The 22213-nt window shown below is 41.9% G+C and overlaps 2 protein-coding genes across 6 annotated transcripts in view; one reads left to right on the top strand and one right to left on the bottom strand.

Annotated features, from left to right (window-relative positions):
* Window positions 1-8614: 8614 nt before the first annotated feature.
* Window positions 8615-19610, bottom strand: GTF2H5 (general transcription factor IIH subunit 5). 3 transcript variants are annotated; one of them, XM_047734470.1, is made up of 3 exons: window positions 19487-19610; window positions 18682-18754; window positions 8615-9012 (listed from the first exon to the last, which is right to left on the bottom strand). In XM_047734470.1, the coding sequence occupies exons 2-3, from the start codon at window positions 18714-18716 to the stop codon at window positions 8832-8834; spliced, it is 216 nt and encodes a 71-aa protein (XP_047590426.1). In that variant the 5' UTR covers window positions 18717-18754; window positions 19487-19610; the 3' UTR covers window positions 8615-8831. The 3 variants fall into 3 exon arrangements, with proteins under 3 accessions (XP_047590426.1, XP_047590428.1, XP_047590427.1); XM_047734472.1 differs by having other exon boundaries at window positions 19496-19586; XM_047734471.1 differs by having other exon boundaries at window positions 19529-19580.
* Window positions 19611-19679: 69 nt separating this feature from the next.
* The window catches only part of SERAC1 (serine active site containing 1), a 58751-nt gene continuing 56217 nt past the window's right edge, over window positions 19680-22213 (top strand). Inside the window, exon 1 of one of the 3 annotated variants that reach the window (XM_047733922.1) lies at window positions 19680-19803. The gene's annotated coding sequence lies outside the window, so the exon portion shown is untranslated. Of the gene's footprint in view, window positions 19804-20012; window positions 20136-22213 lie in introns of those variants that run through there. The other 2 variants (XM_047733925.1, XM_047733924.1) reach the window with 2 other exon arrangements.

Raw genomic sequence — 22213 nt, 5'->3', positions numbered from 1 at the left:
GCTGGGAGCAGTGAGTCCTTCCTAGGAAATTAGGCACTGGGAGCAAGGGAGCTTAGCATAGGTCTGGCAGGAATCTTGAATGGACAGATACGAACCTATCTGTGGGTCACCAGGGTTCCCTCTTGAATTTAAGCGTGAGAAGCAGAGAAAGTTAATCCTCACTGGAAGAAGGAAGGTATGCTTAGAGAGGGGCCAGGAGATCTTTGGTTTTAGCTCATACATGAGGATCAGCTACATCCTATCCTTGTTTTGTTTTGTTTTTTATATCAGACACACCTCATAATAAATTCCTTCTTCTTTTCCTCCTCCTTCTTCTTCTTTTTGCTTCATCTAACTGAAATATATTTCAGTTAATTAGAACTGAAGGAGGTAAGTTTATATGCTGGTGAGGAAACCTCCGAATTGTCCAGTGCTTGTCATAATATTACCTACATTTCCACACGAACCATGATTTAGAAAAGTTTAGGAATTTGCCCCAAGTCACCATTATTTTTTTTAAAAGATTTTATTTATTTGAGAGAGACAGAGAGAGCACGAGACGGGGGGAGGAGCAGGCAGAGGGAGAAGCAGACTCCGAGCTGAGCAGGGAGTCTGATGCGGGACTCCATCCCAGGACCCTGGATTGTGACCTGAAGGCAGTCGCTTAACCAACTGAGCCAACCAGGTCTCCCCCAAGTCACCAACTATTAAATGGCAAAACTGAGATTCAAATACAGAATTCTTGATCCTAATATCCGTGCTGTTAACCACTACCCTATACTTTATTATTTATTGAAACAAATGTAGGCATATTATGCACTAGAAGAAAATATTCACATTTTAGAACTTTTAATGAAAATCTTCAAGGATAAACGAAAGCAGACAGAACAGCGTGACGGCCCCAGTGACCTGTGACCCATTTTCGACATGCCGCCAATCCTGGCTCACTTAGCCCCATCCCCACCCCCACCATAGTTAACATCAGTCTTACGTTAGTTATGGTCCATTTATCACAACGAAAAACCAATGTTGGTAACTTCCTAAACTGCACACTTTACACAGATCTTGTTTTCACCCAACACTCCTCTCCTATTCCAGATCCCATCTGCAATCTACTTCACATTGCAGAAGACGACTAAGCTTCCTAGTCGTGACTTGTTTTTCATGATCTTGATGGGTTTGAACACCAGTCGGGTGTTTTGTAGAATTCCCTTGTTTGTCTGATGCTGTTCTCAAGGTTAAGACTGGGATCATGTTGTTTTTTGGAAGAAAACTATAGTGATCAGGTGCTCTTCTCGTCACATCACTTTAGGGGTACGTGCTCTCAACCTGACTTATGTCTGATGTTAATTCTGATTATTTGGCTAATGTAGTATTTTCCAGGTTACTCTACAGTTACTTTCTAAGCCTGTCCAAATCTATTCTTTGGAAACAAGTCACTAATAGAGCAGCCCACACTACTGGCAGGGGACTAAGCTCCACCTGGACTGGACAGAGTCTATAGAAATTATTTGGGATTCTTCTGTAAGAAAGACGTCAGGTGATTTTTTTAAAGTTAAGAATCATTGGTCTAAGCCAATTATGATTATTCCACTCATCTTCACCAGTGAGTGGTCTAGGGAAGGACATGTGGGGAGATTCTAGGAAAGATGTTTTTTTCTGATAAGAAGAAACAGTTATACCAGAAGGAAGTTCTTCCTTGTCTGCAGGCAAGTGGAACCTTCCTTCTTGCGTTCCTGCTGTGAACATGTAATCCTTGGAGCAGCAGCCACCATCTTGTGCCCCTGAGGCACTGAACCAGGAATGAAAAGCCAACATTATTAGGATAGCAGAGTAGAAGAGGGTTGAACTCCCTGGAATTGCCTCCAGACTTACTATCTGGAACAATTAAACTTCTTTATTGCCTAAGTCACTCTTAGTTGGTGTTCTGGTTCTAGAAGTCAAGCATTTCTGATACATGGTGCCTCATCTATCTTTATTACAACTGTGTCTATCCTCCACATCTAGGACATGGTAGGCACTTATTTTTTGAATGAATAAGTGAGGGACTGAATGAACTAAAAAGCTAGTATAATCACCACAGAGTATCAATGTAACTAATGCTAACATATTTTGCAGTTACACTTTGTACTCCCATTTCTTCTCTCAAAGTTATATACATTCTGGCATTGGCAGAAAAAAACCTGTTAGCATGACTACTTCACAGTGATGACATTTTATGTTGTTTGTCAAGTTCAAATTGAAGTTTAATACATGTATAGTTATTAATTTTTAGGATAGAGTAACCAAATCTACAGTGTCATTGAGAAACAATGGAATACTTTTCATACAACAATGAGAATAAGACAGTCTTACATGAGGCAGGAGCACAGAGGAAATATAATGCCGAGTGACAGATGCCAGCCACGGGAGGACATGCTGCGGGATCGCAATGATACAGAGTTAAAAAGGAGACAACTCGGCTATTCAAAGTCAGGACAGCGTTTACCCTTGGGCAGGTTGTGACAGAAGGCGTTTGTATGGAAGGGTTTCTGGGATGGTGGTTTAAGTTTCTTTTGCTTGACCTGGTGTATTACAGAGGTGTATTCAGTTTGTGAACATTCAGAGGCCTGTACATTTCCGGTCTGCGCAGTTTTTGTTTGTGCTACACTTCAATTAAAAAGTTTGCCTGGAAAATTTAACCCTGAGCTGCTCTGCCTTCGGCTCAGGTCATGATCCCGGAGCCCCAGGCTCGAGTCCCACATCGGGCTCCCGGCTCCACAGGGAGTCTGCTTCTCCCCCGTACTCTTTCCCCCTCTCATGTGCTCTCTCTCAAATCAATCAATCAAATCTTAAAAAATTAAAAAAAAAAAAAAAGAAAAAGAAAAATTCAACCTGAAAACCTCTATCGCATCTTACTGATCAACTGGGGCAGCTCCAGCTCCTAAGCTGTGTTTGTCCACAGACGCCACACGTGGCTCGCTGTCTGTGGCAAAACGCAGACGAAGAGGGAGAACTAGATTATTGTAGGAAGTCTCCAGTTGATGGCCATAAACGGTCTTTGTATAACAGCTCGCTCACAAGTCAGTTGCTACAAATGATATTTGCCCGCTGGTTTAGTCCTAGAATAAAGGGTAGGGTAAAGGTCAACCTGTAAGAATAATGATGGAGCCGAAATACCATCAATTTTCCACTAAACACGAGGTGCGTTAATGACCCATGACGCATGCGCGAGACTGAAAGAACTTTCGAAAATAAATATAAAAAGATAAAAGCAGTTTTTAAATCTATCAGATTAGCAAAAGTGTTGGCAAGAATGTGGAGAAATAGAACTTTCACATATCACTGGTATAGTTTTAATTGATACAACTATTTCGGAGAATAATCTGGCAAGATTTCTTGAAGTTGAAAGCATGTCTAACCTTGACCCGGTAACTCTATTTCTGAGAAACAACGTAGAACACTTGCACAGGCGCAGGAAAAGATGCACATAGAAGTGTTCACTGTAGTAACATTTGGAGATCCCCTAACAGCTCAACAATAAAGAAGAGATGTGGAAACTGTATGTCTTCATATGACTGGACGGTAGTAAGTTAGAATGAAGGAAATGAAACCAAATGTTTAACAAGAGAGATCTCAAAACTAGTGTGAAAAGAATTACAGAATGATGGTTTACATGATTATACCTCTTATGTATTGTTTATGTTTAAAACACAAGAGTATGTATTTCTTTTTTTTTTTTTTAAAGATTTTATTTATTTATTTCACAGACAGAGATCACAAGTAGGCAGAGAGGCAGGTAGAGAGAGAGGGGGAAGCAGGCTCCCTGCCGAGCAGAGAGCCCGATGCGTGGCTCGATCCCAGGACCCTGGGATCACGACCTGAGCAGAAAGCAGAGGCTTAACCCACTGAGCCACCCAGGCGCCCAAGAGTATGTATTTCTGATGGATACATAATAATACAGGTAGGGGCACCTGGGTGGCTCAGTGGGTTAAGCCTCTGCTTTCTGCTCAGGTCGTGATCCCAGGGTCCTGGGATTGAGCCCTGCATTGGGCTCTCTGCCCTGTGGGGAGCCTGCTTCCCTCCCTCTCTGCCTACTTGTGATCTCTGTCAAATAAATAAAATAAAATCTTAAAAAAAATAGCAATATGGTAAAAGCCACGGATGACAACTCATCAACTTCAAGGTCACACTTATATTGGGAAAGTAAAAAAAAAGAAGATTGTGATTGAGGAAGAAAAACAGGACTTCAATCCTGTAATTGCTTTAGTTCTCTTAAATCAACAGAGCTAATACGAATGTTAACATTGAACGGTACAGATGTTACGTGATCTAATCTGTTTACGTTGGTTTGGAAGCCAGCAAGACCCCACATGCCTGACCCCAACAAAATGAGTGACCTGACCTGTACTGTCCCGCCTACACGGACCCACCTACCTTTGTCCCACATTCTCCTTATATGAGCCCAGAAGTATTGTCAGCACTTTAGAGACCCTCCTTGAAATGTTAGTCCGCTGTCTTCCCAGTGTCGGCCGCACTGAAATAAATCCCTTGTGTCTTTCACACTGTCTCTGCCTTCGGGTTCTGTCAGCGGCCAGGAGGCGAATCTAGCTTGGGACCCCTGGGGCTGGGTGCGCTTGCACCCTTGGGCCCTGGGGACGGTCTCGGAAAAATGAACTATTTGGGTATTTCCCAACAAGATTCAAGTTGCTGAAGAGCAGCTTCTAGGTCAGTGGAGGTAGTGGGCCACCAGTATGCTATGTACCCGATGCTCATTTTCTAAGAATTCCCCTCCTCCTCTATTTGCTCATTCTCCCTCCCTTGATTATGAAGAAGTTTCTTAAAAAAGTGTCCATGGACATGTGTGCACCTGTGGGCGTGTGCTGAAATCCGCCTCCTCCCCTCCACTGTGCTCTTCTAGACTCAAGGTAGCTGAAGTTCAGAATCATGTGCTTGCCACATTAACTTACAATCACTCAAACTGTTTTTGAGGACAGGTAATTCCTGTTTTCAGAGAGAAATTCAGTGACCTGCCCAAGATCTCGGAGCCAGCAAGCAGGGAGCAGACATGCACATGCAGGTTGTCTCTTAATCACCTTCTGATAGTGAGAATAAAGTATTTAAAACGCTTATTCAGGAACCTCACCAACAGACCTTTCACTATCATCTTTGCGGCAAATGAGGTAGAGTTACACACGCGTGAGAATGTTTATTGAGTATATTTGTGAACTGCATAATTTATTCACCTTTAAAATATATCCTCTTCCTATCTGTTAAAATAGGAGAACGTTAAGAGAATGATCCCAGGGGCGCCTGGGTGGCTCAGTGAGTTAAGCCGCTGCCTTCGGCTCAGGTCATGATCTCAGGGTCTTGGGATCGAGTCCTGCATCGGGCTCTCTGCTCAGCAGGGAGCCTGCTTCTCTCTCTCTGCCTGCCTCTCTGTCTACTTGTGATCTCTGTCTGTCAAATAAATAAATAAAATCTTAAAAAAAAAAAAAGAGAGAATGATCCCAGCATTCTAGTTAAATCAGAAGGAATCACACCAGAGCTTTTATTTAGTTTCTTTGAGGTAAATGAGGTTTACTGAACAACTACAAACTAGAGTTAAGTACACACTATCTTCTCAGAAAATAACAGATATGTCGAATCACCCGTTTCAGCTGATGTTAAGAGCAATACAATAATTAATAATTTTGATTACCACCCATGGTGTCTATCAACAATAAAGGGGAGTAGTCTTTGTTGCCTATTATTAGTAGTGTTCCGTTACTGTTCACCAAAACTTATTCCCAATATACATTTTTACATTAACTGTGATGCATACTTAGGATGCCTGGAATTTTTAAGTAATCCCATGAAATTTCACAAGGAAATCAGGGTTCAAGGAATTAAGCATTTTTGACTTGATATAGTATTTAAGGAAAAAAAAAACCACTATCAAGAAATTAGAAATTAGGGGCACCTGGGTGGCTTAGTGGGTTAAGCCTCTGCCTTCAGCTCAGGTCATGATCTCAGGGTCCTAGGATCGAGCCCCGAATCGGGCTGTCTGCTCAGCAGGGAGGCTGCTTCCCTCTCTCTCTCTGCCTGTTTCTCTGCCTACTTGTCAAATAAATAAATAAAATCTTAAAAAAAAAAGAGAGAGAGAGAAGTTAGAAGTTAGTATAACTCTAAATATCACAATTTTAGCACACAGATATCTGTGACTGGTCACCTAACCTCTGTGAATTGAAGTGATTCTTTTTGCAGGTAAGACAATTTAGTCAATACTACCTTTTCATAATATTCAGGACTTCATCTTTAAAAAAGACAGTAGTCAATTTCTCCACTACCAAGCAGCCTGTGTCTCTTGTTCTCAACATCTAAAATGTGCCAAATCAAATGTCGGTCAGATTCTAAGAAGGAAGGTCTGGGTAAAATGTCATTTGGTTACGTCCTATTCTCTCGAAGTTGAACAAGTCAACTAAACAGCTGCAAGTGGGCTTCCTTGTGTCACAGTGTCCTGTCTTTCTTAATGCAGTGTCCGGAGAGAAATATTTAACATTTGCTCCAAGAGGACTTTTTTAAAAAATGAGAACTGCGGTGCCTGGGTGGCTAAGTTGGTTATGTGTCTCTACCTTTGGCTCAGGTCATGATCTTGGGGTTCTGAGATCGAGTCCCGCGTTGGGCTCCTTGCTCAGCAGGGCAGTCTGCTTCTCCCTCTCCCTCTCCCCGTGCTTCTGCTCCCCCTCTTTCAAATAAATAAAATCAATCTTTGGAAGAAAAAAAAAATGAGAGCTGATGAAAGATTTTCCTTTACATAAGACTCTTTGCATTCACTGTTCAAAATCGTTTTTTTCCATATCTTTTAAACTGGGATTCTAAGAAAAATTTCTGTAAGGTTTCATGTTAATATCAAAGGTATCAGCGGACAAATATCTGAGTTTTATTTGAAATTGATTTAGATATGCCTGAAATACAAGATTCAGTACCATTTCAGTACAGCTGGAAATTCTAAAGAAATATATTTTCTACTTAACACATTTTAGTACCAAATGTATCAATAATGCCACAAAAATGTTTGCATTGTTATATGAGAATCAAACTTCCGTAGCTTGATTTATATTGATGGGAATCATGACAGATGGAGAACTGTATTACAAACCCCCCAGAGCACACCTGAAACCACAGGAAGTACTAAGCCCCGTGGAGACTAAGACGTATGTACATCCTTATGACAAAGTTTAATTTATAAATGGGGCACAGTAAGAGACGAAGAATAATTAATAATAAAACAGAATAACCTGTAATGAAGGTTATGTGAATACGGTCTAGCTATCTTACTGTACTGTACTCATTGTCTTTCCTCTTGTGGGCTCCTCATGTGAGATGACAAAATGCCCAAAGGATGAGAAGTGAGGTGAATAGCATAGGCATCATGACAGCATTAGGTTACTACCCTCTGACAATAGTGAGAAGGACAATCATCTGCTTCTGGACGTTGGTTGCCGGTGGAAAGGGAAATCGTGGATAAGCGAGGACCTACTGTACCAAAGGGTGGCAGTGTCCAGCTTGTGTGACTGAAAATGGTACACAGGTGCTTTGAATAAGCACACCACAGGAGGGAAGAAAACTGGGTTATAGCATCACAAAAGTCCTCTTCTCTCTTCGAAAATTCTCATCACATGAACCCATCCTGGTTAACACTATCTTCAGGAAGGGAAGCAAAGCTCCTATCAGTGTTAACACTTTTCTGCCTCCAAACAATCATAAAACCATATGCAATACATCTGAACCTCATCATCCCACTTCCCAGAAGACTCACTTTGTTTCTATCTGCTTTTACTTGCCTTTCTTTAAAATTGTAGTTGATACACAATCTTCTGTTAGTTATAGGTATATAACATAGTGAATTGACATATACACTATAAAATGCTCACCATGGTATGTCTAGTTAACGGTCACATATAACGTTATTACGGTATGATTGACTACATGCCTTATGCTGTACTCTTTCTACAGTCCTTATTTCTTTTTAAAAAGAGTTTAAATGGATTCTCATATGGAATAAGGCACAAATAAAACAATTTTTTTTTTAAACAAAAAAACATTTTCCCTGATGGGAAAGGAAAATGTGACTGAAAAAGTTTAAACACGGAGAAGATAAAGCTTGCAATGCAACATTCCCCCTTCCCATTTGGTTATTTCTAATCTTCTATATGTGGGGCTTGAACTCATGACCCTGAGATCAAGACCTGAGCTGAGATTAAGAGTCGGACGCTTAACCAACTGAACCACTCAGGCGCCCCAAACCCTCTGTACTTTAAAAACATTTTTAGGGAAATGCAAACTGTAGCTTACATCAATGTAACATGGTTCTCTTCCCCATCTTCTACACCAGTAGAGCTGACCAGTATGCAGATATTAAATGCAAAGACATAAATATTACCAAAGTCCCATCTTGGCATATTTATCTAGGTAATCAAGTTTCTAATTAGAACAGAACAAACCATAACCACACTACAAAATCCCACATTAACAGGAACAAGCAAAACACCTAGGTTAAACTGGTAAAGGCATATTCCATTATATTCTTACTGTATTAAATTGGTATTAAAAAGGTAGGAAAACCATTTACATTTTAATGTAGGATAATAAAAGCCAAATTACAGACAACCAATGAATTTTTTTTTCCTTTTTTTTTAAATTCTAGGGTACATGAACGGGGAAAAAAAATAAACAAGAAAATCAGGGACTTTTTTCTGAACAAACGACATCACAGTTTTCCCCATGATATGCGCCTAAGCCACTAAGTCTCATCTGTCACACAGGACACTGAATGGTGACAGTCTCACATTTGTTACTTGTAATTCCTAAGTGGTCAATATTGAGTATCTTCACTTCTGGGTAAGAGAAAAAGCATTTTGGTCCATTAATTCACCTACTCGCTCCTGGAGGACGTTAACCAACTCTGCGATAACAAAGACATGAGTGTCATCAATGTCTTGAATGATGAACTTCTTCCCTAAAGCATTTGATTCGTCCAAGTACAGCAGGAACTGCTTCATGGCAGGGTCACTGCAGAAAGAAACACACAATAATGACACACTGTGCTGTCAAATTACACCTGAGCAATTAGAATTGGGCATGCAGGATTTTTAGGGCAACTGTAAAAGTTCTAAATTGTTACTCAATTCCGCACTTCCTGTCTCAAGCATTAGAGTTTTAGAGAAAGAGGCCAGTGATGAGATTTTAAAAGATTAATTTGTCACTGACAAGTGAAAAAGTAATGTTCAGAGCTTTGCAGTTACTAGGGCCTAGAATCACAGCTCCCTTAACAGATTCAAAAAATGAATTTCCTTACTTGCCTATGACCCTTACATCTAAGAAGTCAATAGACTTTCACTATCTTGCCAGGGAATAATTAATTGACAAAACCAGTTAAACAGTCACTGTGATAAAGCAGGGTGAATAGCAAAAGTCAATCCCAGCTTTATCACTTGTGACCTTAACATGTACTTAAACTCTAACGCCACAAAATAAGGCTACATAACAGACTGTTAGAGAAATTAAAGAATAATGCCAAGGGTAGTGTTTGGCTTGCAGCAGGTTCTCAAGTTCTTTTTCTTCCTTAAAATTCTGAACTTTTTAAGTTTAAACTATCACTTAGAATCCTTTAAAGGAAATTCTACCAAAATCTTCTCGAGAATACTGAGCTCAAAGAAGAGACATAATTTAATTCTATTTATTCGTGATTTTTAGTTTGGAATGAGTAGAGTAAGTCACAAGGAAAAGAAGGATACAATTTCTAGGATTTACATGGGGTGTCTGGGTGAGTCAGTTGGTTAAGTGTCCAACAGTTGATTTCAGATCAGTTCATGATCTCAGGGTCCTGGGATCAAGTCCCTTGTTGGGCTCTGTGCTCAGTGGGGAGGCTCCTTGCGGATCTCTCTCCCTCTCTCTCTGCCCCTCCCCTGACTCTCCCCTGCCTCTGTCTCAGGTAAATAAATAAATCGAAAAAGAAAAGAAAACCCTATTTCTAGGATGTACCCAAACATATCTCTGTCAAAAAAACCCTGAATCACAAGGACACTCTCTACACCTAATATAATGTACAACAATGTGGTCAGCAACAGATGAAAACAAAAATGTCAAGTTGCATATAGTTTTTTTTTAAATCTTAGAGAACATGTAACTTTACAAAATCTTATTGTTTCTTAAGGAATGACAACATCAGTTACAAAGATGACAATTCAAAAGAGGTCAGTGTAATTTCCTGAAAACATTAAAAACAAGTTTTACGTCTTTTAAATACAAACTAGGCCTAAGTGAAGCTAACAAAGGTAAAGGATTTCAAGCACGACATGAGTATGGTTCATGGCATATTAACTATTAATAAAATCAAGTCTTCCTGAAAAGATGTTTAAATTATTTTCAGTAACTTAACCATTGCAGTGATTTTATTAACAATTTACTACACCATAAAATGATGTGAATAAATAGGTCTGCACACATCAGAACCGACACAATTTTAAATTGAGTTTCTAGTATGCCTGTCATCGTACACATAGGTTCAGAACACCTACGTTATGCTTGTCCACTTAGGTTTGGCAAAATTCAGTCATATTCTATTGTTGCAGAATTAGAATGACCACTCTAATGTGCAGAATTGATTGGTTCAGAAGTAAATTTGCTACTTTAAGCTTTATTCATGCATTCAATAAATATTTACTGAGCACCTGGATGTGCTAGGCACTATCCCGGTCCTGGGTATTCAGCAGTGAACAATACAATTCGGAATCCTCCCTGTTATGGAGCTTACATTTTACCTGTAGGACTACGATAAACACACACGCGCGCACGCAAGCAGCAGGGAAGCAGGATGAGAAATGGCAGTGATGAAAGTGATAAGGTCCTGTAAGTTTAAACGGGGGAGGCAGGGAAGGCCTTTCCAAGCAGCAGTATCTGAACACACAGGAGGAGGGAGTAAGCAAGGCGTGTGGTGACTCAGGCAAGAAGATCCTAGGCAGAGTGAACAGTAAGGCTATGGAGGCTGGAGAGGGGTGACCAAAGGGGACAGAAGTGGGAGGTGAGGTCAGAAAGTTAGTTGTAGCCGGGCCAGATCCCAAAGGGCCTTGGAGGTGATTTTAGCAAGTTTGGCTTTTACTGAGTGCCATGATTTAACTTACAGACTGACTTCAATTTTAGACGTAAGGATCATGCTGCCCGCGGGGATTAAAAAAAAGCCTGAAGGGTAGTGGAGGCAAGGGCAGAAACAGGGAGACTGATTAGAAAGTGACTGTAATGACCCAGGCAAGAGATGACAATGGTTTGGACCTACGTGGTAAAAGTGAGATGATGAGTACTTGGATTCTAGACATATGTTGAATGTAAAGCCAACATAATTTGCTGAGACTAGACCCCGCTTTGAAGGAGAGGAATTAAGGAGACTCCCAACATTTTTGGTCAGAGCAAATGAAAAAGTGGAGTTGCCTTTTACGGAGATGAGGAGGAAGTAGGAGGAACAGGTTTGCTGGGAAGATCAAGAGTTGGGTTTTAGGCATGTTACATGCGAGATGCCTCCTGGCACCCAAGAGAAGAAACCGAGTAGGAAAATGGATATACAATTCTGGATTTCGGCAGCCAAAGTCCAGACTGAAGAGAAAATGTCAGTCATCAAGCCCTGACAAGGGAGTGAACATAGCTACAGAGAAGAGACCAGGGACCAAGCCCCAGACTCCCCAATATAAAAGGTTAGGAAGAAATGGACAATCAGCAAAGTAGACTATAAAGCAGTGACACTGAGGTAGGAAGGAAACCCTGCCTGGAAGATAAATAAACAAAGGACCTTCAGGAAGAGGAAGTGGTCCATTGTGTCAGGGGCTGGGAACAGGCACAGTAAGATAAGGACTGAGACCTAAGTGCCAGGAGGACTCATATTGGCGCTTTGAATCAGCATGGTGTTTTCAAAATTTTTGCCATTTGCATACTATCCTTGCTCATTTAGCACCCCTTGTAACACCTGAGTTACATATTACTTATTATTTTTCTTTAAATTGCCTTGAAATCAACTTCTAAGCTTGACTTCGCCTGGCATGAATCACCAGTCATCCCAAGTGTTTTCATCCTCAAATAAATCAAACTGGTCATATAAAAACAATTTCTGTGTCTTCCCCCCCCCCCTTCAAAGATTTTATTTATTTATTTGACAGAGAGATCACAAGTAGGCAGAGAGGCAGGCGGGGGGGGGGGGGCGGTGAAGCAGGCTCCCCGCTGAGCAGAGAGCCCGATGTGGGGCTTGATCCCAGGACCCTGAGATCATGACCTGAGCTGAAGGCAGAGGCTTAACCCACTGAGCCACCCAGGCGCCCCTCTCCCCCTCCCTTCTGTGTTCTACTGTGAACCATCTTGAACACCAGCGCCATTCCCCATACCTGGGGAAACCTGCTCACTGACAAAGGAGATACTTAGAAAGTGACTGGCTGGTGAGACACTGAAGTAACTACTTCCCTTCTTCATCGCCTCAGTTCAACTTTTTGAAAGGAAACAGCAATTTGTGACTGAATTCTCAAGCATGTACCTGAAATATAATTTATAATGATTCAAAATGACAAAATTTAAGGGACTTTTATCATGAAACATTGAGGGAACTGGAGTATCTTGCCTGAATACAGGGCTATTTACTCTACTTCTTCATGAAGAGTCCATGGGAGAACCTGCTGGTAAGAAAGAAAAACAAAACCAAGTGCTCACAGACATACTTGGTTGAAGTCCTGGGTTCAGGGTTAGTGAGCAAGGGAAAAATGTCTTGGTCCTAGAGACGTGAAAGCAGGAATCAATCGACTCCTTCCTACATAACGTCAGTAAAACTCCTATAATACATGATTCTAAAAAGTATTACACCACAAAGGCTCTACTAGGATGATGTAGTTTGCTGTCAAACAGATCACAGACTTCACCGGTCACCTGCACAAAATTGTCAGCACTGTCTGTCCCGTCAGAATGATAATCTCGGCTCAATCAACGGTAAACTACCCTTCCTGAAAATAATTAGCTAACAGGTATAGTTACTTAAAAATCTTAAAAGTATTTATCCAAATTCTGTATGCCCTGAGAAAAGAATGTTTTAGAAAATTGTTATCAAACAATGAAATGAAATGGCTTTGTTTGCTTAAGTTTATTTCCTTCTTAGGAGCATTTTCCAAAGTGTTTTTGGAATAAGCCTATTGTCCAGCTTGAGATATAGGTATCTTTATTAGGACCTTTATAAGGTCCTAATAAAGATTCAACACCTGGTGCTCGTCACTCCGAGTCGCACTCCCTACTCCCCATCATGCTTGCTCTCCATCATTAAGAGTCTATTTCTTTATTTGGCTCACATTTCCCCTCTTTGTTTTGTTTCTTATATTCCACATGAGTGAAATCACATGGTTTTTGTCTTTCTCCGACCACCTTATTTCGCTTAGCATCATACATTCAACTTTATTAGCACACTCAATTACCTACATTTTTTTTAAAGATTTATTTATTTGAGAAAGAGAGCGTGCGTGTGTACCAGTGCACTCTGGGGGGTGGGGAGGAGAGGCACAGAGAGAATCAGAGACTCCCAAGCAGACTCCCAAATAAGCAGGGAACCCTGACGCAGCAGGGCTCGATCTCTCAACCCTGAGATCACAACCTGAGCTGAAACTAAGAGTCAGACGTGTAACCGACTGAGCTACCCCTCAATCTCCTACATTTTTTTCTGCAGTTCTGATCACTTCCTTAGGGTCACCTCTTTAGGATAAACTTCTAGAAATGGAATTATTGTGTTAAACCATATAAAAGCTAAAAACCTATTACAAATTGCTTTCTAGATCAGCCGTTTAAGACTGCACCTCTGGGGCGCCTGGGTGGCTCAGCGGGTTAAGCCTCTGGCTGGGTCGTGATCTCACCTGGGATGGAGCCCCATGTCGGGCTCCCTGCTCAGAGGGGAGCCTGCTTCCCCTCTCTCTGCCTACCTGTGATCTGTCAAATAAATAAATAAAATTAAAAAAAGACTGCACCTCCATCAACCATATCGGTAGCTTGGTGAGAGCCTGCTTTTTAAAAACTAAGACTGGAAGACAACAGTCACTTAAGAACTACTTTGATGTAACTTGCCAAAAAGGAGGTCTGGCATAAAAACCTTTTTGGTACTGAAACTTGAATCCAAGCTATCAGAACGTATTCTTATCTCCACTAGTATCACTGTGGTAACAGAGATGTAATGGAACGTTAATAACCTGAATTTACGCTGAGATTATATTCCTTAATTCTGTTGACAAAATTCACTCAATAAACAAAATACTTACTAAGTACCTGCTAGTCATATTTTAGGCACCGTCTGGGTGGCCAGGGAACTTCCGTGGGTACAGCCCTTCTAAGCAGCAGAGGCTCACAAGAGAGATGTAAACGACGTGAAAGAACAAAAAAAAAATGGTAGATGCTTTTGCCTTATTCTTATTTGCTTCTCATACACAATACAGGTTTACAAGCCAAAGCTATAAGGGTAAGACTGGTCTAGTAATATCTATTTCTCCAAATCCTTTGCACCTCTGCAACAAATCCTCCTTGCTGGAGCACTTGCCACACCACGTGGGCAACTATCACCCGGGAGGTCTGCTCCAGCGCCTGCAATCGGACAGACGCTGTCAGGCACACGCTGCCGCGACACTGCCATGCTCGGCTAGACTTGGGAAAATGCTTGGTGTGAGGCTGGCAGTTGACAGTGCTGGATCCCAACAAAGAGGAAGGTTTCACCAATCTCATTTTGATATAAAAACTCAAATTTATAACAGAAGAATTTCAATTTAGCCTTAGATTTGGGTTTTCGATAAGCCTTGGGAGGAAAGTGTCTTCTTGGAACCCAGCACCTTGACTTTTTCTAGCTCACTGACAGGCCTAAATGGCCGCTATCATAATCTGATTTATCTGCTTCTTTACTAGAGATTTCAAATCTGTTAAAAGGAACTGACATGGAATTTAAATATGGCAATAAGTTAAGCCATCCTAAGACAGGTGTCAAAGTCAGACTCCCTTCCTGAAGGAGGCCACACATGCCTCGAAAGTATTTTGCTGGCCGCTGGAACAGAATATGTGAACAGTACTATCTGTGCTGTGACAGATGACCTTGTACAGTGATGTGGCTGGAATCCGGAGGGAAGATAAGTGGAATGATGGAATAGTTTTAGGAGACTCTTGAGTAGTTTGCCTACGAACCCCAGACCTATCAAATTCTGTACTCCAGTACACCTAGAGGCTCCATATAATCTATGGGGATTATGAGGTAATAAACATAATGATACTATGTTATTAAGCATCTTCTCCAGGCACCTGGGTGGCTCAGGGGGTTAAGAATCTTCTCTTTGGGGGCGCCTGGGTGGCTCAGTGGGTTAAGCCGCTGCCTTCGGCTCAGGTCATGATCTCAGGGTCCTGGGATCGAGTCCCGCATCGGGCTCTCTGCTCAGCAGGGAGCTTGCTTCCCTCTCTCTCTCTCTGCCTGCCTCTCTGTCTACTTGTGATCTCTCTCTGTCAAATAAACAAATAAAAATCTAAAAAAAAAAAAAAAAAAAAAAAAGAATCTTCTCTTTGGCATCAAATACAGACATGAGGGGAAGTGAAGGACTCTTCCAGTTACCACCCCAATGTGTGCATCTGACTGTGGAGTACCCACCAGCCCTGACCATGCACTTTATGGGTCTGTCATTTCTTAGGCCTGAAGTCTTTTGGGAAGATTTAACCTTTGGGAAGACAGTTACCCTTTCAAAAAATTGTGCAGACTACACTTCAGAATTGACCTTGAAGGAAAAAATTAAAGTTCTGCCAAGGGCACTGACTATCTGCAAAATAAAATTTTAGTGACCCCGGTGCAAAAACAGTTCTCCACAGGAAAACTGATGCTCAACCTTAAGCCAATTAAGTGCTTCCCAAACTTTTAATGCTTCTTAACAAGTTCCTTTGCATATACAATTTTGATTTAGGAGATTTAGGGTGAGGTCTCAGATTTTGCATTTCTAACAAGTTCCAGAAGATGCTGTTGCTGCTAGCCTGGGGTTACACAGAAGAGCAAAGTGACAGAGGGCCATTAGAGCCCAGGTAGAAATCAGAGGTTTGATTACATGACAGCAAACCAGGCAGACAGCTCAGCCTATCAGGAAAGAAAACTTAACACCTCAGCTCCTCTAACAAATCTGTACTCTGTCCTCAAGGCTACCCTGAAGGCCTACCACTGAGATTTTAATGAGTCTCCTAGAGTTCTGGTCTTTAAAATGCAGTCCAGTCATCATATTTTTTCAAATTAAAATACAGATTTAACAGAATCCCAATCATTATGCCAAAAGGACTATTTTAGAAACAGACTGAATTATTCTAAAGTTATTCTTGAAGAGGCAACAATGACAAAAGAATGGATGTGGGACAGAACTAAGGAAAGTAGCAAGGAGAATGAAACAATGTGATAAAAGAGATACCTATGATTAAAGAAAGGAATAAATGCAGTGAAACAACTGTTCAGTTAAAAAAGAAAAACAAGTACAAATTCAGATCTTTACCTAATATGGCTGTCTTCCTAACAGAGTCCAGAAAAATAAAACTTAACACACTAACGAAAACTAAAATACAAAAATCTTACAAGACAGAAGACTTATTAAATCCAGAGGTGAAGCTCAAACTGTGATATGACAAAGTTTTAAGAAAAATAAAATATGAAAATTAGCCTGAAAGTCTTTTCCAAAAGAAAACAGCACACTGTTTTTAGAACTTATGGGATCTAGAGCCCTTCCCCTCGCTTTCCCAAGTGAACACCTCTCTAAGTACTTTTTTTTTTTTTTAAGATTTTATTCATTCATTTGAGAGAGATAGCACAAGCGGGAAGAGGTGCAGAGGGAGGGGGAGAAGCAGACTCCCCGCTGAGCAGGGAGCCCGATGTGGGGCTCTATATAAGGACCCTGAGATCATGACCTGAGCCAAAGACAGACGCTTAACCAACTGAGCCACCCAGGCACCCCCTAAGCAGTTTATTCTTATCAACATGTGTTCTAGTCTCTCACATTAAAACCAAATAAAAAGAACCGGAGTCCCTTACCATATCTTTCTTCAGCCATCAACTCACTTCTCCATTCCTTTGCTCATTACTACAACAAAACTTCTCCAAAGAGACTTCTCCACTTTTCCACCTCCTCACATTCCTTTCTCTTCCCAAAGTACTCCAATCTGACATCTATCTCACCTCTCCACGAAAACTCTCATTAAAAATAGAAGAAGAGGGGCGCCTGGGTGGCTCAGTGGGTTAAGCCGCTGCCTTCGGCTCAGGTCATGATCTCGGGGTCCTGGGATCGAGTCCCACATCGGGCTCTCTGCTCGGCGGGGAGCCTGCTTCCCTTCCTCTCTCTCTGCCTGCCTCTCTGCCTACTTGTGATCTCTGTCTGTCAGATAAATGAATAAAATCTTTAAAAAAAAAAAAAAAAAAAAAAAAAAAATAGAAGAAGAGGGGCGCCTGGGTGGTTCAGTGGGTTAAGCCTCTGCCTTCGGCTCAGGTCATGATCTCAGGGTCCTGGAATCGAGCCCCGCATTGGGCTTTCTGCTCAGCAGGGAACCTGCTCTCTCTCTCTCTCCGCCTTCTTGTGATCTCTGTCTGTCAAACAGATAAATCTTTAAAAAAAAAAAAAAAAGAAAGAAAGAAAGAAATCGCTGACTTCCAGTGTGTCATCTTAGTCCATCTCTCATCACCAGGGACTCACTTTTATGAAAGATTCCCTCTTAGCTTCCCTCCTACATCACTGGCTCTTTTCTTCTTATCTTTGTTGTGTCTATCCAAACACTAAATCTGCACGACTCTGCTGAGCACTTGAAATGTGGCCAGCCTGTGAGATGTGCTGTGAAAGTAAACTCCACACTGGATTTTGAAGCCATGGTATGGAAAAAGACTTAACAAAATTTTGAAATCTTAGTATGAATTCTGAAGATGTAGAACATGTGGAAATATTTTGGACACAAGGTTAAATAAAACATATTGATTTCACCTGCTTCAATGTACTCTTAATATGGCTAATAAAAAAGCTAAGACTACACATGTGGTTCACATTATATTTCTATAAGACAATGCTATTATACAAGCCAGAAGTATCCTATAGTTTGGTTTTGCTCCTTCCCCAGCCCTGCTATCACGAACAAGTGAAGACTGAGCAAGAACTGGTCTAGTAGTTCAGGTTTTCAGATAGCGTGGTAACAAAGCCCATGTAGCTTGCTTTGAGAAATTCAATGCTGCCCATTAAGGTTTCTAGCTTCTCCTATGAAATGTGTGCCTGGTTTAAGAAATCTTCAATTGGCTCTTGATTTTCTTACTCTTTTTAAGACCACAGCTTATGATGGTGAAGACATAGGCAGACCTTAAAATTCTAGTCAATCTCCCTAATGGTTGGAGGACAATAACGAGCACTGTTCCTCTAAAGAGCATTGATCTAAAAAATACACTGCCCTTGACCAAAACCGGTTGGAAATATGTCAATTACATCAACTGGACTGAGACATTGAAATCTGGCACCAGGAAGAAAAGATGCAACGAAATCTGTCCCATTTGTTATGTAAGAAAAATGAAGTTGAGAAAGCTGAAAGACTTGATTCATTTAGATCTCAAAACAAAACGAAAACATGGGTTTTAGAGGAGATACACATACATCAAGATTCAATATGGAGATTTAAATTTCACTGAGTATCAAAACTACTAACCATTCTATTAGCACTCCTTTCAAGACGTTGACCATCTTTTCCCAGGCAGAAGGTGCAGATGACCTTTAAAATGCTAATAAGAGAGGTAAGGTGACAATAAATTAAAAAAAAAATCAACTTCAATATTTGAAGATTTGCCTCTTGAAATGAGACAAAATATTAAATGTCACATTAAATATTTAAGTATGAAAAAAGAGGGCTAACATTAAGAAAACATAGACATTCTGATTTCTAAAATTTAAAATGAGTCTATTGGACTATTAATGCAGAAATCTTACTTGCATATGCTACCCAAGTCAGTCCTAATGAAAGCAAGCAACCTAACTCTATGCCCGCGTACCCAATTCAACTTTAGAACATGAGTCACAAGATTTCTATTCCCGCCCAGAATAACGATAAAAGATAATATTTTGGGAGGCAGAAATCACAGAATGGGAGCTGTGAAAGGGATGGTGCGGTCGACCATCTCATTAGGGCGAAGAAACTGAGCCATAGCTCCGGGGGGGGGGGGGGGGAGCGGAGCGAAGTCTCCCTATAACCACATTAACTCAGGTTCCCCAATGATCTGCCCAAGCAGGAACATATCCCACGCAGCCGACGCCAGCCTAACGCTTACACTCGTACACCTGGGCACGAGCCATGAGCTCCCCGTAACGAAATCCGCGGTTCGTTACTGCGGGACAGCCTCCAAGCCTCTTCAGGAAGGGCCCCGAGAGGTGCGGGACTTGGAGGACAGGCTTCTAGGTCTTTCTTCCTCCTCCTCTCTTTCCTCGGGAGCCCTCGGTTTGCCACGCACCTCACTTACCTCACTTACCCCTCTCGCAGGGCGAGCCGACACACCAAGTCCCTCCAACCGCAGAACCAGCAGCACTTCTGCCCTCGCCAAGCGTGCCTGCGCCCGCTACGTCATCGGTCAGCGACGCTCTTGTGGGTGGGGCGCGCCGGCGGGAGGCGGAGCGCGAAGGGGGCCGAGGGGCGGGGCGGGGAGCGACGGGGGCGGCGTCACGTGCCGCCGGTAGCCGGCTGGAGGGCTCGGGCTGGGAACCGCCGAGGAAGGTGGGCTCCCTGCCGCCTGGGTCCGCGGCGAGCGGCCGAGAGCTGGCCGAGTTCGCGTCCCGGCAGGTAGGAACGGGAGCCTGGGCGCGTGGGGGCGGGCGAGGGCGTCGGCAAGCCGGCGCGGCGGGGAGTGGGAGGACGGCGCGGGGGCACGGCCCCTGACACACCGGCTGACCCGCCGACCCGTCGCGGGGAGTGAGGGCCTCTCCGGAGCCGCAGCCGCCCGACTCTTCTTTCCCGGTCGCTGCCCAGCACTTGTTCCTCCCTGAGGCCCTCAAAGCAGCTGCCGGTACCATCAGCCTCCACTGGCTTGTCACGGAACGATGATGAGGAGTAAGAGACTGTCTCATTCAAATCGGAACCTGCCAGCCCACAGCTTCTAACTGGGACCCGAGAAGGTGGATAGATCGAATGCGGTTAGGTTTTTAAGCCCCGAACGGTCACTGTAAGACCCCAGAGGGTTCCAGAATTAATCCTCTCCCCAAATTTTGATGTGTAGTTTAATAGAGCTCTCTAATTGTTTTTACCGGTGGAGGTATGAGGCTCTTGCGTAGCGTCCTTAGGTTAAATTGTATTTCCCAGTTAAGCTAATGCCGCACATTACTACATGTGTTTATGTGATTAATAAACCCAGCTCTTATATTCATTTCCCTCTTCTCAGCCCTCACATTTTTTCCTCTTTTTGGTTTCCGTATTGCTGGTTCTGCGCTCGCCCTAGGTATGGTTCTTACAAAGTGTCTTTTTCTCATTAAAATATTTTTATGATTTTTTTTAATTTTTAAAATTCTTTATTCAAGTATAATTGACACGGAAGGTAGCATTAATTTCAGGTGTGCAATATAAGGATTCAACAATTCTGTGCATTACTCAGTGCTCATCACTGTACGTGTACTCTAATCCCCTTCACGTATTGCCCGCATCTGTCCATTCACCTTCTCCCTGACAACCAATTCTCTATATTTAAGAGTCTGCTTTTCTTTTTTTGTTTCTTAAATTCCACATATGAGTGAAATCTTACCATATTTGTCTTAGATTTATTTCACTTGCCATTATAATCTTTAGATCCATCCATGTTGTTGCAAATGGCAAGATTCCATTTTTTTTTAACTTTTAAAAAGATTTTTATTTATTTGACAGAGATCACAAGTAGGCAGAGAGGCAGGCAGAGGGGGGAGCAGGCTCCCTGCTGAGCAGAGAGCCCGATGGGGGCTTGATCCCAGGACCCTGAGATCATGACCTGAGCCAAAGGCAGAGGCTTAACCCACTGAGCCACCCAGGCGCCCCTTGAGGAACTTCTGTGCTGTTTTCCACAGTGGCTGCACCAGTTTGCATTCCCACCAAGGTGGGGAATGCACAAGGGTTTCTTTTTTCCCACATCTCCCTTGGCACTAGTTATTTCCAAGTATCTTTTCTTTCCTTTTTTTTTTTTTTTTTTAACCCCCCTTGCAAGCATTCTCCTCCTGAACATTTCATCGACCCTCCACTCTTGGGCCCCAGGTGCTGGCGTGAGGCCTACACATGAATCACCTGTGAGTAATCTAAGCCTCTCCTCTTAAACTGAGCGAGTTCTTATCTTTCACCATTACTTCAAAACCTGCTTTTCTTACTGTGTTTCTCTGAATCCGGATTTAAAATCTCCATCCATTTATTTAAACATTTTTGTGCACCTGGTATGTGTCAAGACACTGTTGTAGACACTGGGAATACAGTGATTAACAAGCAACCTATTTCATTGGGGGTGGGGAGGAGAAAGATAGCAAAATCAGTTAACGAGAAGGTAGATGGTGATGTAATAAAGAGTGATTGGAAAGGCTGCTTTGTTTACAGAGTGTCAGAATGGCCTTCAGAGCCCCCAAATGATGTAACTTAGGTAGGCTCTGGGGCGAAAGCTGCAAAATAATTGCAGTATTTATCTGGAAAAGTAAACTAACAAATAGCTAAGAAGAGCTTGAGACAGAAGAGTAATCCTATCAAAATATAAAAGTACAGCACAAGACAGTGTGGTAGTAGTACAAGACAAAACAATGGAACAGAATAAACATCCCAGAAACAAAACAACAGAGAAATGTGTGTGCCTATGTGTAGGCATACATATACATGCATTTATAAGGTAAGGGAAGAGATCACAAATCAAGAGGGAAAGAGAAGTATTAATAAATGGTGAAAATGGCCTTCAGAAGGATTTCTGAATTAAAAAAAAACTTGTATGTATCAGCAATAACTAACTGGGAATTTTAAATTTAAAAAACAGGTACTATTTGTACCAGTGTTCAAAACTAAAGGTATCTAGAAACAGATCACACTGAAGCTGTATAGTCCCCTAGGGAGGAAGTTATAATGTTCTATTGAAACACATAACAGAAGACCCAAGTAAATGAAGAGATACACCATATGCATGGATGGTAATACTCAATATCATAAAGGTGTCAGTTTTCCCCAATTCTGCAAATTCAGTACAATTCCAGTTAAAATTGTT

Source organism: Lutra lutra, chromosome 6 (assembly GCF_902655055.1).
Source record: "Lutra lutra chromosome 6, mLutLut1.2, whole genome shotgun sequence".
Lineage (NCBI taxonomy): Eukaryota > Metazoa > Chordata > Mammalia > Carnivora > Mustelidae > Lutra > Lutra lutra.
Note: the sequence above shows the minus strand (reverse complement) of the source record. Positions and strands in the feature narration are given on the sequence as shown.